Genomic DNA, 16,051 nt, shown 5'->3' with positions numbered 1-16,051 from the left:
TTTTCCCAATTCTTGTGCTCTGTTCTGCCTTAAGACATAGCCCAGAGTGTGGGGTGAGAGTCCGTGCTGGGCCCTTGGGAGTACAGGGACCCACTACCAGCAGCAGGTGTGCCCACAGGGCTGTGCGCCTCTGGGTATCGGGAAGAAACGAGTCTACATGCAGATAGAGGGGAGCTGGAATACAGGAGGACACCTCCTCACGTGGCATAGTTGTTGGCGCAGGGGGGAAAGGCTGCAGTGGAATAAGCCACTCACATGGCAGGTTGGAGGCAGGGTGTTTGGGAAGGCCAAGAATGTGGGTGGGTGTGGTGATGCTGTGGACAGAGCCCTGGGCTCTGCCATCACTTGCTGCGTGGCCTTGGGCAGGAGACTGTCGTCTCTGGCTTCTGTCGCCCCATCCAAACGGAGACGGTGACATGGGCTGGGATGATGTCTGGTCGCTTTGGCTCTGATATTGTGGGCCTTGAGTGTTGGCACAGCACAGGAAGCAGCTGTGAGCCCTGGGCTGGGGCATTTTCCAGGGGGTCATCAGAGTCCACTTGCTGGAGGCGGAGAAGCTGGCCCAGATGGACCACTTCCTGGGGATCAGAGGCAAGTCAGATCCCTATGCCAAGGTGAGCATTGGCCTGCAGCATTTCCGGAGCCAGACCGTCTACAAGAATCTGAACCCCACCTGGAATGAGGTGTTTGAGGTGAGGGTCTCCTCAGCTGTTCCTGATGTCCTCCCTCCTCCACTCCGGGTCATGCTGGGTACACACAGGGGAGGGCCTCACACACCCAAGGAGCAACACAGAGAAGAGTGTCTTGGGGGCAGGCAGGTAGATCAGTGTAATCCCCACTTCCCACAGCCACCAGGTTTCCAGAGGTGGGCTGCTGTGCCGCGTTGGAAGGACAGCTTATAAAAGAATTCACACCTTCTTTCCCCACGGGAGTCAGCTTCGTGGGAAGTTTTCAAAGTAAAAGAACCTAGAGGCAGTTCTGCCCCAATCCTCTTGGCCTCCCCTTCAAGAGCCAGATACCAGGAGCCTGAAGTTCTTCCTTAAGTTCAACGGCAATCCCTACTCCGTGACGGGTAGAACCCACAGCCTGTTCCGTGCTCTGGAAGCTGCAAGCCCCACATGTAGCAGCCACCCTCTGTGGGCTCCTCCCCACGGTGCAGGGGAGGGCGTCACTGCCTTCTTCCAGGAGAGCTCTCCAGGCACTGACAAGGGCAGGACTCTGCCCAGGTTTCCGAGCTGGCAGGGGTGGACCTGGAATGTGGCTGCCCCTGGGTCATGCTTGAGGGTCACCTCTCTTTCCTTGCAGTTCATAGTGTATGAAGTTCCCGGGCAGGACCTGGAGGTAGACCTCTACGACGAGGATCCTGACAGGGACGACTTCCTGGGCAGGTGAGGAGGCTGAGCCGGGCCTTGGGGCGCTGGGCCTTCTGTTGCTCAGTGACCTGCAGCCCCGCCAGGATTGCAGGCCACTCTGACACAGGGACTGTGCCTATTGCTTTACATCCCTGCCACAAACCTCCTTCCTAGTTGTCTCCTGAGTGCCCAGCCCTGAGCTGGGCCCTGGGGGTACAGAGGGGACCCCAAGGTGTGTATAACATGGGCTCTTTCTGTGCTCCTGATAATGTATTGAGTCTCCATTTGGAACAGTGGGTAGGGGGCAAGGCTGGCATGGATGGCCAGGTCCCCACTGCCACTGACTCTGGGGCAGCACACAGGAACTCAGGGCTGTGGGAGGACTGAAATGGCCCTGAGGGGGCTGGCTATCAAAACTTCCAATTTACATGCCTTTTGGTTCAGCAGTCCCATTTCCAAAAGACTCCTATAAAATAGAAGCATACGTGAAATGTTTGTTGCAGAACCATCTGTGGTGGCAAAACAAAAAAGCTGAAGGCTGGAGGATGTCCAGCGTCCAAGGACACTGGTTGAATGTTTGAATAAGTTTGCCATGGCCAAACTACAGAATATCCTGCAGCTTTTAAAAACAATGAGTGAAATCTATGTGTATTGATCTGGAGGATGTCTGTTGTGTATCAGGAAGTGGGGGAAGGCAGTGGGGAATGACCTGTGCAGTTTGACTCATCCTTCCAGGGAGGGTCCTGGTGTGGGTTTGTGTGTCTTCGTGTGAGCAGAGCAAAAGGCATGGAAGCCACGCAGCCAGCTACTTGCACTTCTCATCCCAGAGGGCTGGGATTAGGAGGCGGGAAAGAGTTTTATGCAGATCTTCAGACTCCTGTATTTAGCTTGTTTCCACGAACACATCATTTTAGAAAGTAGGAACAAAACAAAATGAGAGGGCATAATATGAGAACTAAGACACAGCTCGCCAGCAGATGTTGCTTATCATTTTTCATCTTAATGAAAAAAGTTACAATTTTTGTAATATTGCAGATTAGAAGTTGGCTTGTGGTTGACGTCTTACGTAAGTGATATCAAGTGTGTTTTGAGCTCTAGCATACGTCTATACATCTAACAGTTACATGGAATTAATTTCAGTTCTCAGGCTCTTCCGTTTGGGTTTGGGTCAGGGTAGGTGAAACACTGTGAATGTGGGTGGACCTCCTCGCACACACATGCCAACTGTCCTTATCCCGTGGGGAGCATTAGGCGCAGTTTTGGAAATGGAAGGGCATTGTTACAGTGACTGCAGAAGGTGGTGCCACTGGCATCTAGAGGACACTGGACAGGGAAGCTGACTTCCTGCAATGCACGGGCAGTTGTGCATGATGAAGAATCATTCTACCCAAATGCCAGTAGAACCATCCCCGGGAATTCAGAGCCGATGTGTCCAGCAGTATCTGCTTATTGCCCTGTGGGGATGGCAGCCACCAGCCTCTGAGGGGGGGGTGCCTAGTGGGAGCAGCCTTGATGGGCCTTCCTCTGCTTGAGCTGAAAGTGGCCTCCCATTGGTTCTTTGGCATGAATAAGATCCTCTATCTTGAGGGCCCCACTCATATTTGAACACAGATTCTGGGGATGGCCCACCCCTTGGAGCTGAACTGACCCCTACTCCCTGTGTATTCCAGCCTGCAGATCTGCCTTGGGGACGTCATGATGAGCAGAGTGGTGGACGAGGTAGGGTCGGTGCTTGCCATTCCCTCCCCATGCACAGCTCTGGCAGGCTGCTTCAGCCCAGCTGGTCCTATGACCTATAGGCCCTTTTGTCCTGAGCCACATGAGCCCATCTTCAAGGGCTGGGTGAGGCACAGATGGGTCCAGGGCACCCACCAGGGCCTGGGTTGGAAGAAGCTTCCCTGGAAATGCCCACAGACCAGGGACCTTCAGCAGGGGACAGTCACACTACAGGGGAGGGCAGCTGGGCCTGGGTAGGAGGGCAGGCTCCATCCCACAGTGCAACACTTCTGCTTTCCTACGACCACATCTCCTAGTCCTTCGCGTCCACGGTCCCCCGTCTGAGCTAGTTCACCTTTTCCCTGAAGCTCCTGTTAGGGACCCAGAAGGTCAGTAGCACCTCACTGGCCTTTCCCTGAGCTTCTCTTTCCCTCCTTATCTCCCCCCAGTGGTTTGTTTTGAACGATACAACCAGTGGGCGGCTGCACCTACGGCTGGAGTGGCTTTCACTCATCACTGACCCCGAAGCTCTGACTGAGGTGAGTGCGTGGTGGCGGGGCTCCCTAGCAGCAAGGGGGTCCAGCAGTGAGGCTGGTTGTATGTGGGCTGTGTGTGTGGAGGGAGGGAGGGAGATGAGTCCCCAGGTCTTGCTCCGTCTTCCAGCCAGCCCCTTCTGGAGAATGTGTCCCTCAGCCCTCATCTGCACATAGGGCAGCTCCTGACCTCTCAGCAGATGGCCTCTGGAGCACCTCAGCCATCCTCAGGGAAGCTCTGTTCGTGCCTGTCAGCTCAGTTCACTCTTGTGTCTGACGGAATCTGTCATGCTGCCGCTGTATTCTCAACAAAAAAGCTAGGTTGTGAGGGGGCTTATGGCCCATCTGGAGGGCAAGGGCTGGCTGGCTTCCTGCTGCCACTAATAGGTTTCTCCAAAACTGGTCTGCGTCTCTTGTTGCTGGGGGCACCTAGTAAGGGTCTGTGTCTGCTTGTAGGACCCTGGTGGCTTTTCCACTGCCATCCTCGTGGTCTTCTTGGAGAGCGCCTGCAACCTACCGGTGAGTGGTGACATGGCCAGTGTCACACACACCCTGCCTTGTGCACCTTTGAAATGGGAATTTACGAATGTTCTGCTGCTCATTTACCCTTCTTGTGCTGCAGAGAAGCCCTTTTGACTACCTGAATGGCGAATATCGAGCCAAAAAACTCTCCAGGTTTGCTAAGGCAAGTTTGTGTGTGGCTGAAAACGAGTAACAGCAAGTTGTAACTCCTTTTCCCCAGAGTAACCACAGCCCTGTAGCTTCCGGGTGACAGTCTGTGCCATTCATCAAGTCAGCTGTGAGCCAGGCACTGAGCATGACAGCTCATCCCCGCTGTTCGTTGTGCCTAGGTCCCATGATGGCTGTGTGTCCACTTTTATTGCCATTTTACAAATAGGACTCAGAAAGTTAAGTGCCTGGGTCACACAGCTAAGGGAGGAGCCAGAACTTGACTCCCCAGTTCCAGGGAACAAGGGCCTGTGCCCAGGCCCAGCTCCAGCCACCTGTCTAACTGGAAGCTCCTCTTGGGGTCGGTGCTTGTACAGTAATGGCAGCCCAGGGGCCCTGGGAGCACCAGGGTCACCTTCTCTCAAATGGAGCCAATGGGCTGGCCACAGGTCCCACGGAGGCTCGGGGAGGCTGGGAGGTACAGTGAGTGGTGTCTCAAGCTGACTCTGATGGTGCCCCCTTCATTGTTGTGGATTTGCCCCCTCACAGAATAAGGTCAGCAGAGACCCTTCTTCCTATGTCAAGCTATCTGTGGGCAAGAAGACATACACGAGCAAGGTACGACAGTTTGGTGTGTCGCCATGGGCTAAGGAAATCGGGGCCCCAACCCTTTTCAGGGAGAGAGGCAAAAGACCGGCATTAACTTACGCTGAATGCTTAGTAGGTGCCGGGAAACTTTATGTTATTTTATTTAGTCTTCAGAGTAACCTCACAAATAGTTTTATAGTTCAAGAATCTGAGAGTCAGAGATCAGTAACTTACCCAAAGGCACACGCTAAAAGGCAGCAGAACTAGGGTACAAGCCTGGGGATGGCTCTAAGCCTGTGTCCTTTCCGCCACCCCACTGAGGTTCTTAGTCCAGCAGCAGAAGTCCTGTCACCGCCTGTCCCCCACCCCAAGTGAGCACTAATGCTGGTATGATTTTCAGCCCCTGTAACACTTCCTGGCAAAGCTCCCCTTGCCTTTGAGTGTGACCGTGGGGGCCTAGTGCCTCCACCATGCTGTCACATGTGTGGGTCTGGTCCTGTGCAGACACAGAGCAGGCTCCCAGGGGTACCCAGCAGCCAGAGAGAGAGCAGAGGGTGCTGGTATCCTGCTCTGTCTGACCTGGCCCTGTAATGATCTCTCCCTCTTCTGTCCCCAGACCTGTCCACGAAGCAAGGACCCTGTGTGGAGCCAGGTGTTCTCCTTCTTTGTGCACAGTGTGACAACTGAGCACCTGCATCTCAAGGTTTGCTGGAAGTGGGGCTCTTTCTTAGAACAGAGCTAAGAAGTGTCTAAGCCAGCTTGAGGGGGAGCTCGTAGTGCACCTTGCACAGATTCCCCTGGCAGTAAAGTCAGCCCTGTGAGGGAGAGGACACTAAGGCCCGACATCTTCAGGACGCTGGTGCCCAAGGTCACTCGTAAGAGGCCGTGAAGGACAAACCCTGAAGTCACTTGGCTCTCCCTGTAAGTCCTTTCTAGTTGTTATACAGCACCCAGAGTGGCCTGTGTTGAAATCTACTCAGGCCATTCATGATGATGTATGTCTTTAAAACAAAATATTTAATCTTCAAAAAAGATCTATGGAAGAGAAATATCTTTATTTTACACGTGAGCAAATAGAGGCTCCAACAGTGACTTGTCTAAGATCTCCTCAAGCCTGTGTAACAGACGTGCCTCGCATAGATCATAATTGCCTCGACCCTGACTCCCTCTCTTCCCCTGACTGAAGGCAGGGACCTGGCCTGGTCCCAGGCCCAGTTTTCAGAACGGGACCAGAGGTCAATAAAAGCATAGTACATACTTACAAGCAGCCCAGCGTGGTGCTGGTGACGGTGGGGCTTGGTTATGCTATTGTTTTGTGACTGACCCCTGCCCAGGTGCTTGACGATGACCAAGAGTATGCTCTGGGGGTGCTGGAGTTCCCCCTGTGCCAGATTCTCCCCTGTGCAGACCTCACCCTCGAGCAACGATTTCAGCTGGACCACTCAGGCCTGGACAGCCTCATCTCCATGAGGCTGGTGCTGCGGGTAAATTGCTCCCCTCGGCCCCCAGGGAAGGCAGGGGGTGGAGCCCTAGTATGGAGCAAGGTGGGCTGCCCTAGCACTACGTACCTGGTCTATGTCAGGAAGGAGCCAGGAGATGGATGCATGTTTTTCGTCAACTTTAGAATACTGTCGGCCATTATCTCTTCAAACATCGCCCCTCCCATTCTTCTTCCTTCTTTTATGCTGGACCTTCTCATCGTCTCCTCCTGACCTGACCTCATTTTCACATTGTCCATCTCTTGATCTCTGGGTGCTACCCTCTAATGTCCTCAGCTCTGTCTTCCAGACCACTAACTTTTTCTTTGGCTGTCCCTAATCTGCTGTTTAACCTCTTCACGGTTTTTATTTCAAAAGCTATTTTTTATTTCTAATTTTATCTTTTCCAGATCCACTTTCTTTTTTCATTGTATTTTATTGTCTTCTCGTGGTTCTAGTTCATCTTTAATCATTTGAAAATACTTATAATGTATGTCTGTTAATTCTATTATTTGAACCTTGGGAGTTGAATTTTGATGTTTGTTGTTGTCTGCTGATGCTCTTTCATGGTGGCTCATTTCGGTGTTTGGCAACTTGTGTGATTAATAACTGAGGGAAAAGGGGAAGGAGAAACACAATGGCTGAGGTTTGAAACTTTGGTGCTGGGAGCACAGGGGTGTGGTTGGGTAGGAAACACATTTTAGGGAAAGCGATGAATAAGGTGACAGCTGGAAAATGACCATATCCAGAAGGTAGCTGGTGACACATGTGGAAGTTAAGGTGAGGGCAAGACTGGAGGTGTAGTTCTGGGAGTCCACGGCACAGAGGAGAGGCTCATGCTGTGAGAGTGAGCCAGGTCTCCAGCAGCCAGTACAAGTATCATAAAGATACTTCATAAAGACCCACTAGTGTGAGGCAGGCAGAAGGGAGAGGGTAGACAAGCACTGATTGGAGGGGGTTGGGGCAGAGAGAAGTTAAGGAAAATATAGTCTGGGAGGGAATCCATTGAATTGGGCAGTCAGGAAGGAACTGAGAGTTTTGAGGAAAACGTTCCTTCCAGGAAAAAGAAGGAACCAGAGATTAAGGTGAGAGCAGAAGAGGAGAAGGAGGTGGGCCCAGCTCATAAACAACCCTGTTATCTGCTTGCAGCTCCTACGTGTGGAAGAACGAGAGATGGGGAGCCCATACACAGGGCCTGAAGCCCTAAAGAAAGGCCCTCTGTTCATTAAGAAGGTGGACACCAACCAGGGCCCCAAAGCCCCACTCCAGGGAGAGGGCCCTGCAGATTTGCCATGCCCCACAGACTCTGCTTCTGATACCAAGGAAGCCTCCAAGAGCACCACGACAGCCACCAGTGCCACCACTGCTGCCTGCGAGCCCATACCCCACGAGCCAGGCCCAGAGCCCAAAGGCAAGGACAGTGCCAAAGGGTTCTGTAAGCCCACGGGGGAGAAGAAGAGTTCGGACACCAATTTCCTGACTGTCCCAGGCTCCCATTCTCCAGGGCCCATCAAGTCACCCAGGCCCATGAAATGCCCTGCCTCCCCATTTGTATGGCCGCCCGCGAGGCTGGCTCCCAGCTTTTCCTCGCTCAACTCCCTGGCCTCCTCCTGCTTTGACCTGACAGATGTCAGCCTCGACACTGAGTATGCACCTCTCTGCTTAATCTTTTCTAAAACCACCTACATGAAAAATAACTCCCTGGATGGAAAAGTGGATTTGAACTTACTTTTCTGTGCAAGTTCTAGTGTTTCACAAAGTGGCTTCCTGAGAGGGGTAGAAAGAGAATGTCCGTCCTGAACAGGCGGCTGTGGCTCTAGCTACATACCAACTGTAAAAGAGACGCTGGACTTTGTCAAGTGTCCTTACGGCAGAAACATGTCTTGAATTCTAAAGAGTTACAGTGGGTGCTACAGAAACCTTAGGATATGCGATTATGTAATCAATGGCTGCCACTTAAGTGTTGACCGTGGGCTTAACGCATTATTTGATTTAATTTGATCTTCACAATAACCCTCTGAGATAGAACTCACCATCTTAAAGGTCAAATAACTCACCCAAGGTCCCACAAGAAATCATGGCCTAAGGGCAGATCCCTCTCCAGGGTTCGTGCTCGTCCTCTTGTGAAGTAGAATTAATTATACGTGAATGCTGGATGCAGCTGGCTTCCAACTGGAAGGAAACTTACTGGGTATTTCTTAATTAATCCACATGGCTCCACATTCCGAAAGCAGGACATGCTCTGTCTTGGGGGTCGGGGGAGAGGCCAACAGTTGTAATGGCACGAGAAGTGACAAGCCCTTTCTTTGCAGAGGCAGGGGTCTCCGGTGGCGGAGGCTGGGCGAGATTCGGCTCACAGTGCGCTATGTGTGCCTGCGTCGCTGCCTCAGTGTGCTCATCAACGGCTGCAGGTAACGGGATGCCGGGGCCAGGAGAGGTCCTTTGGGAGCATCAGGTGTCCAAAAATCAGAGTACGGGCCCCTGAGCGATGGCAGGGGTGGGCAGCGCCAGTGTAATCGAGTGGGAAGGCGCGGGGCTTGAAGGCCACACGCTGTGAGTGACAAGGGCCTCAGGGGAGCTGATGGGCTCCAGAGCCAACGGCTTTGCTCAGACGTAAGCATTGCGGAACTGTCTGGGGTCGTGGGAGGCAGTACGTTTTCTCAGGTGGGTGAGGATCTTGAACTTAGTTTAGATAGAAAATAACTTGGCTCTACTCCAGATTTTACAGAAACACGTTTTTAAAACCATGTGTCTGATGTTTTTTCCTCCAAATGCTACAGACGTTTGCTTTTTTTTTGGTTATCTAGATTACTGAACATTTTTTTATCCTCAAGGCCATCCAAAGCTGAACGGTTAGTACAGCTTTCTCCACATGAGTGTTTTCAGTGTTTCAAAACCAGGACCTTTTTTTCTTTCATGTCTTTGAAACTAAATCAGAAACCTGACACCCTGTACCAGCAGTGGAGTGGATCCCTATGTTCGTGTCTACTTGTTGCCGGAAAGAAGGTGGGCAAGTCGTAAGAAAACCTCAGTGAAGCGGAAGACCCTGGAACCCCTGTTTGACGAGACGTAAGTGAGTGGGCCCGTTGGCCTGCCTAGAGCGCCTCATTCATTCAAATACTTGCCAGGCACCCGTTGTGAGCCTGGCAGCCTGCCAGATAATATGAAGGGCTAAGGTTGAACAGGACATGGTCTGGGCCTTCATGAAGCTTCTATATACTTTAGTGGGAGAAAAGCACTGCCAGGGCAGTTTAGCAAAATAGCTACTTACTTTCTTTGCCCATAGTAGCTAGTGTTCCTGACTATGAAATGTTCCATACCCTTTCTCCTTAAGTGAAGGCTCTTGGGCAGTAAAAGGATTTGAATCTGGCCATATATATATATATATATGATATAGATATAGATATAGATATAGATATAGATATAGATATAGATATAGATATAGATATCTCGAACCTGTTTTAAAGCAGCAGTTAAAAATAAACATCTTGAACCTAAGGACCTAAAATTTCCTCCAAAGGTCTAAGCTCTTTGGTCTGTCTTCCCTCCTGTAACAAAGCATAGGTGGCTGGTGAACCAGACACCTCCCGTAGCTTGTCCACCCTGTTCTTGGGGACAAGACTGGTAGACAGATTCTTATCACATTGCTTGTTTTTGGTGGGTCTGTGGTGGCAAGTCTTCTTCTCAATATTCCTGATTTCAAGTTCACCTCAAAGCACAAAAGTCAAAATCTCATCATTGCTTGCTTTTGCTTCAGGATGCTAAGAGAAGACATCTCTAGCCAGCCTAGGAAGATATACCTCATAATTTTGGTTTCTGCTTATCTTGGAATAACGAGTCATTTTAGCTTTTACTTCCCTTGCCTTCTGGACCAAGTTCTCAAAGATTCCTCTGAGACTGAGGTCCGTAAGTTTAGTGCCTGTGTGTTCATCTATGTTTTATTTCAGGTCTTACATTCAAGGCTTTAATCCATTTTGAGTTAATTTTGGTATATCGTGTCAGGTAGCAGTCTAGTTTCATTCTTTTGCATGTGGCTTTCCAGTTTTCCCAACACCATTTATTGAAGAGACTTTTATTTCTCCATTGTTTGTTTTTGGCTTCTTTGTCAAAAATTATAATAGTTGGCCATATATGTGTGGGTTTATATCTGGGCTCTCAGTTCTGTTCGATTGGTCTGTGTATCTGTTTTTCTGCCACTATCATAGTTTTGATTACTGAAGCTTTGTAGTATAATTTGAAATCAAGGAGGTGATACCTCTGGCTTGGTTTTTTTCCCCTCAGGATTGCTTTGGCTATTCAGGGTCTTTTGTGGTTCCATACCAGTTTGAGGATTGTTTGTTTTATTTCTGTGAGATATGCTTTTGGAATTATTCCTAGGTATTTTATTCTTTTTGTTGCAATTGTAAATGGGATTGTTTTCTTCATTGCTCTTTCTGATATATCACTGTTAGTATACAGGAATACTCGTACAACAGATTTTTGTATGTTGATTTTATATTCTACAACTTTACCATATTTTATTGTTTCTAATAGTTTTTTCATGAAGTCTGGGGTTTTCTATATATAGAATCATGTCATCTGCAAACAGTGACAGTTTTTCTTCACTCCCAATTTTGATGCCTTTTATTCTTTTTGCCTAACTGATCCTGCTAGAACTTCCAGCACCATGTTGAACAGTGATGAGAGTGGCATCTTTGTCTTTTCCTGATCTTAGAGGAAAAGCTTTGTTTTTCATTGAGTACATTAGCTGAGTGTTTGTCATACGTGGGCTTTATTATGTTGAAGTACTTTCTGTATATACCCATTTTATGGAGTGCTTTTCTCATAAATGGATGTTGTGTAAACTATCAAATGCTTTTTCTGCATTTATTGATATGATTTGTATCCTTCATTTTGTTAATGTGGTAGATAGATCACATTGATTTTGTGTATGTTGAACCATCCTTGCACCCCTAGAATGAACCCCACTTTACTGTGATGTATTATCCCTTTTAATGTATTTTTAATGTAATATATTGCTATTATTTTGTTTAGGATGTTTGTATCTATGTTCATCAGAGATATTGGCCCTTTAATTTTCTTTTTTGTGTGTTGTCGTTGCCTTGTTTTGTTATCGGGGTAAGGTTAGCCTTGGAAAATTACTTAGGAAGTGTTCCCCCTTCAATTTTTTGGAAAAGTTTTATAAAGATAGGTATTTAATCTTCTTTGAATTCTGATCGAATTTACCAGTGAAGCCATCTGACCCTGGGCTTTTGTTTTTTTGGGGAGGTTTTGGTCAGTGTTTCAATTTCCTTACTAGTGATCGGTCTATTTAGGTTTTCCAATTCTTCATGGTTCAGTCTAGGAGGGGTATATATTTGTAAGAATTTGTCCCTATCTTCTAGGTTACTGAATTTGGTGGCACATAGCCTTTCATAGTATTCTTGTATAATCCATTGTATTTCTGTGGTGTCTGATGTAACTTCTTTCATTTCTGATTTGAGTCTTTTCTCTTTTCACCTTAGTGAGTCTAGCTAGAGGTTTGTCCATTTTATTTATCTTTTCAGAGAACCAGCAGCTCTTTGTTTCATTGATTTTTTGGTTATTTCTATTGATATTTTTTCTATTTTTTTCTTTTTCTCTTTCTTTTATTAGGTCAATGCAAAAATAATTGTGGTTTAAAAGGTTAAAGATAATTGCAAAAAGTGAAATTATTTTTACACCAACCTAGTATTTTTGTCTCTAGTTTTTATTATTTCCTTTTGCTGACTTTGGGCTTAGTTTGTTCTTCTGTTTCTAATTCTTTAAGGTGTAATGTTAGATTGTTTGAGATTTTTCTTGTTTCTTGACATTGGTGTGTAATGCTATATATAACCTTCCCTCTTAGTACCACTTATAAACTCCTAGAACAAAACATAGGTGGTAAAGCTCCTTGATATTGGTCTTGATGATTTTTTTGAATTTGATACTAAAAGCAAAGGCAACAAAAGCAGAAATAAACACGTGGGACTACAACAAACTAAATAGCTTCTGCACAGCAAAGGAAACCATAAACAAAAAGGCAACCTACAGAATGAGAAAAAATACTTGTAGATCATGTATCTGATAAGGGTTGAATATCCAAAATATATAAAGAACTCATACAACTCAATAGGAAAAAACCAAACAATCCAATTAATGGTCAGAATATCTGAATAGACATTTTTCCAAAGAAGTCATACAGATGGCCAACAGGTACATGAAAAGGTGCTCAACATCACTAATCATCAGGGAAATGCAAATCAAAACTACAATGAGATATCACCTCCCACCTGTTCCAAAAAGACAAGCAATAACAAGTGTTGGTGAGGATGTGGAGAAAAGGGAACCCTTGTACACTAGTAGTGGGAAAGTAAATTGATGCAGCCACTATGGAAAACAGTATGGAGGTTCTTCAAAAACTTAAAAATAGAACTACCATATGATCAGCAATTCTACTCTGGCTATATCCAAAGAAAATGAAAACACCACCGTGTTTCCCCGAAAATGAAGCCTAGCCGGACCATCAGCTCTAATGCATCTTTTGGAGCAAAAATTAATATAAGACCCAGTCTTATATAATATAATGTAATAATATAATTAATATACAATTATCATTATAATATATAATATAATACATAATACAATATATAAGACCGAGTCTTATATTAATTTTTGCTCCAAAAGACGCATTAGAACTGATGGTCCAGCTAGGCCTTATTTTCGGGCAAACACAGCAATTCGGAAAGATATATGCACCCTCATGTTCACTGCAGCATTATTCACAATAGCTAGGACATGGAAGCAATCTAAATGTCCATCGACAGATGAATGGATAAAGAAAATGTGTGTGTGTGTATTTTTCATCCATGGGAAAGAAAGTAATTCTACCATTTGCAACACCATGGATGGACCTTGAGGGAATTATGCTAAGCAAAATAATTCAGACAGAAAAAGATACTATGTGATCTTATATGTGGAATCTAAAAAAGAAAACTGAGCTCATGAGTATAGAGAACAGACTGGCATTTGCTTGAGGTGGGGGGTGAGGGTGGGCAAAATGGGTAAAGAGGGTCAAAAGGTACAAATTTCTCGTTATAATAAGTCACAGGGATACAATGTACAGCATGGTGACTATAGTTAATACTATATTGCATATTTGAAAGTAGCTGGGAGAGTGGATCTTGCACAAGAAAAAAGTAACTATGGTGAAGGATGTTAACTAGACTTACTGTGATCATTTTCAATATATACAAGTATTGAATCATTATGTTGTATACCTGAAACAAATGTTATGTCACTTATACCTCAATAAATAAAATAAAAAGATTAAAACACCCTAGAAGAAGACCAGAGGCCTCTTACAAGTACATGACAAAGCCTGTACACTAAGATTCCTCTGCCTTACCCCACAGGCCTAAGTGGGGAGAGGCCACTATTTTCCATGCAACTCCAGCAAACCTAACTAACTATTCAGCGTCCTAGTCCTTAGCTGGTCAGAGTAAAACAACTTAGAAAGGGGTCGAGGTGGTCCTCTGAGCAGACACTGTACAGAGTGAGAAGGGGCAACTGAAAGAGTGGCAGAGTCAGAGAAAGGAAGCAAACCACAAAGCACAGTGGTTCCAGGCACTTCTAAGAGAGGCAAACAGCAGGGCAGCAATGATGTCGAATACGACACACTGAGTATCTGCTATAAGCCAATACTGTTCTAGATGCTCCTCTCAATTGTCTACACCTTCCGTGGTAAAAGTAGGAAAACAGATGCAATACTTTAGATTTTCAACAGAAATGATGAAAATATGTAAATGTGATTTCCTGACTTTTTTTCCTTAAAGATTTGAATTTTTTGTTCCCATGGAAGAAGTCAAGAAGAGATCACTAGACGTCGCAGTGAAAAACAGCAGGCCACTGGGCTCACACAGAAGAAAGGAGCTAGGAAAAGTAAGTACAAGAAGGATTCTTGGTACTCGGTCCCTCCTGGTACTCTAGCTGGAGTTCACTGGTGGAACACACCTTGTTGAAATTCCGATGAAATTATCTGGCTATTAGCAGAACTGACTTCAAGGAGGATATAGCCTCAATGGGACCTTTTGGTTTCATGTGTGTTGCTGTTGTTTTTTACATTCTTGAAACTAAGGAATATAGGTATATAAATTAATGTGATAGACCCTATTTCAACAAACTTGAAAATATCCAAATTCATCATTCCACAAGTATTTGAACATGTTGTTTTGATAACTACAGTACTGTGTGTGGTGAAGCTTGGACCTCATTACATCAGTGCTTTTGTGGTGATGGGATTTCACTTAAAATAGAAGTAGAGGAAATACAATCCTCCGGGAGATGACAAAGACAGACGAAAGAATGATATTTGTACAGTGCTTTGTAACTGCGATTTTAACAAGCACCTTACACTCATCTTTTTTTAAGCTCACTTCTGTGAAGTAGGTGATATTATCCCCCTTTTACAATTGGGGCAACTATTGCTTAAAATTATGAATAAGTTAATGAGAAAAGGCAAGTTGTTCTCACTTTCTGTAACATTCATAAATACATTCCTGAGGTATAACTCCAAAGAGCAGTTCACCTTTTCCCAGGACACGGAACTGATGTCAGTGTCTGCGTCCTTATGGAGAGGTTCCAGAAGGAAAGCCAAAGCAAAAGAGCCCTTGCTCAAAACTCTAAAACTCGAGGCCCTTTTTATGATCAATTCCGTTTTTCCCAATGTTTCCATTTAATGCAATTTTGGGGACAGGAACTGATTATTTGTGATTGTTTAGGTACTGATTGACTTATCGAAAGAAGATCTGATTATGGGCTTCTCACGATGGTGAGTCCTTTCATTTTCTCAAGTTCATCTGCTAGTTAAGACATTGTCTCAGTTGCCCACACTCTTCAAAGTTTTTCCCTTTTCAATACCTTTCAGCTCCTTTGGTTACTAAAAAGGGAGACTTATTATCACCTTAACTTAAGACTTTACTACCTGCAGATCTCACTTACCTAAAGGTCTCTGGAAGCTCCAGCCGTGACCCTGGCTGGCCAACTTACAGGGAGACGGGTTCTGCTGGTGCCATACCGGCCCAGGCAGGCTAGACTGTCCTGATGAAGCCACAACATACTGTCAATACTAACGTAAGTCCAAACCCAACTGTCTTACAGGTACGAGCTGACTCCAGATGGACAGCCTAGAAGTTGATGATGAGCAACATTAGTACCTTTATAGTAAAATGTGTACATATGTATATTTTGTAATTTAAATCAGAAGAGTTATTTGAAAATATATATACATACATTCTTGTGTGATATTTAACTGCATGACTGAATAGTATGAGGAAGAGGTAAACATGTAAAAGCAAGAACTACTCTCTTGGTTGGATTTAATTGTTCAAATCCCAAAAGAAATGGGGTATTCCTGCCTAATAAATTATAAGAACCTTAGTGGTGATGTTTCGCTTTTGGTAAATAATTATAGACCACCTGACTTAGGACTTACCTGAACGTATGTATCAAAAGTGCCCTGTCTCAGACACGGGGGGTGACGGAAGTCTGCCTGGAGCATCTACTGGTATTTCTCCTGGGCAGTGACTGACCAGGGACTAAAAGGTGACCCACCCTGAGACTGCTAAGAGCTCTCACCACCTAAGCCCTTTGGCTGCCAGCTCTGGTCCCTCTGTTTGGGGATTTGTTCCCGTATCTGATGGCAGCAATGTTCCAGTGA

The 16,051-nt window shown here is 46.1% G+C and overlaps 1 protein-coding gene across 2 annotated transcripts in view; it reads left to right on the top strand.

Annotated features, from left to right (window-relative positions):
* The window catches only part of ESYT3 (extended synaptotagmin 3), a 47,500-nt gene extending 31,730 nt beyond the window's left edge, over nt 1-15,770 (top strand). For both annotated transcript variants that reach the window (XM_081072318.1, XM_081072319.1), the window contains exons 9-23: nt 522-692; nt 1,306-1,388; nt 3,023-3,071; nt 3,518-3,607; nt 4,058-4,120; nt 4,224-4,286; nt 4,820-4,888; nt 5,475-5,561; nt 6,193-6,342; nt 7,486-7,982; nt 8,649-8,747; nt 9,274-9,405; nt 14,169-14,274; nt 15,114-15,163; nt 15,493-15,770. In XM_081072318.1, coding sequence (XP_080928444.1) covers nt 522-692; nt 1,306-1,388; nt 3,023-3,071; nt 3,518-3,607; nt 4,058-4,120; nt 4,224-4,286; nt 4,820-4,888; nt 5,475-5,561; nt 6,193-6,342; nt 7,486-7,982; nt 8,649-8,747; nt 9,274-9,405; nt 14,169-14,274; nt 15,114-15,163; nt 15,493-15,529 — 1,746 coding nt within the window. In that variant the 3' untranslated portion in view covers nt 15,530-15,770. The remainder of the gene's footprint in view (nt 1-521; nt 693-1,305; nt 1,389-3,022; nt 3,072-3,517; nt 3,608-4,057; nt 4,121-4,223; nt 4,287-4,819; nt 4,889-5,474; nt 5,562-6,192; nt 6,343-7,485; nt 7,983-8,648; nt 8,748-9,273; nt 9,406-14,168; nt 14,275-15,113; nt 15,164-15,492) is intronic.
* The last annotated feature ends 281 nt before the right edge of the window (nt 15,771-16,051 follow it).

The sequence above is a fragment of the Rhinolophus hipposideros genome (assembly GCF_964194185.1).
Source record: "Rhinolophus hipposideros genome assembly, chromosome: 14".
Classification (NCBI taxonomy): domain Eukaryota; kingdom Metazoa; phylum Chordata; class Mammalia; order Chiroptera; family Rhinolophidae; genus Rhinolophus; species Rhinolophus hipposideros.
This window is presented reverse-complemented; position numbering and strand designations above follow the sequence as displayed.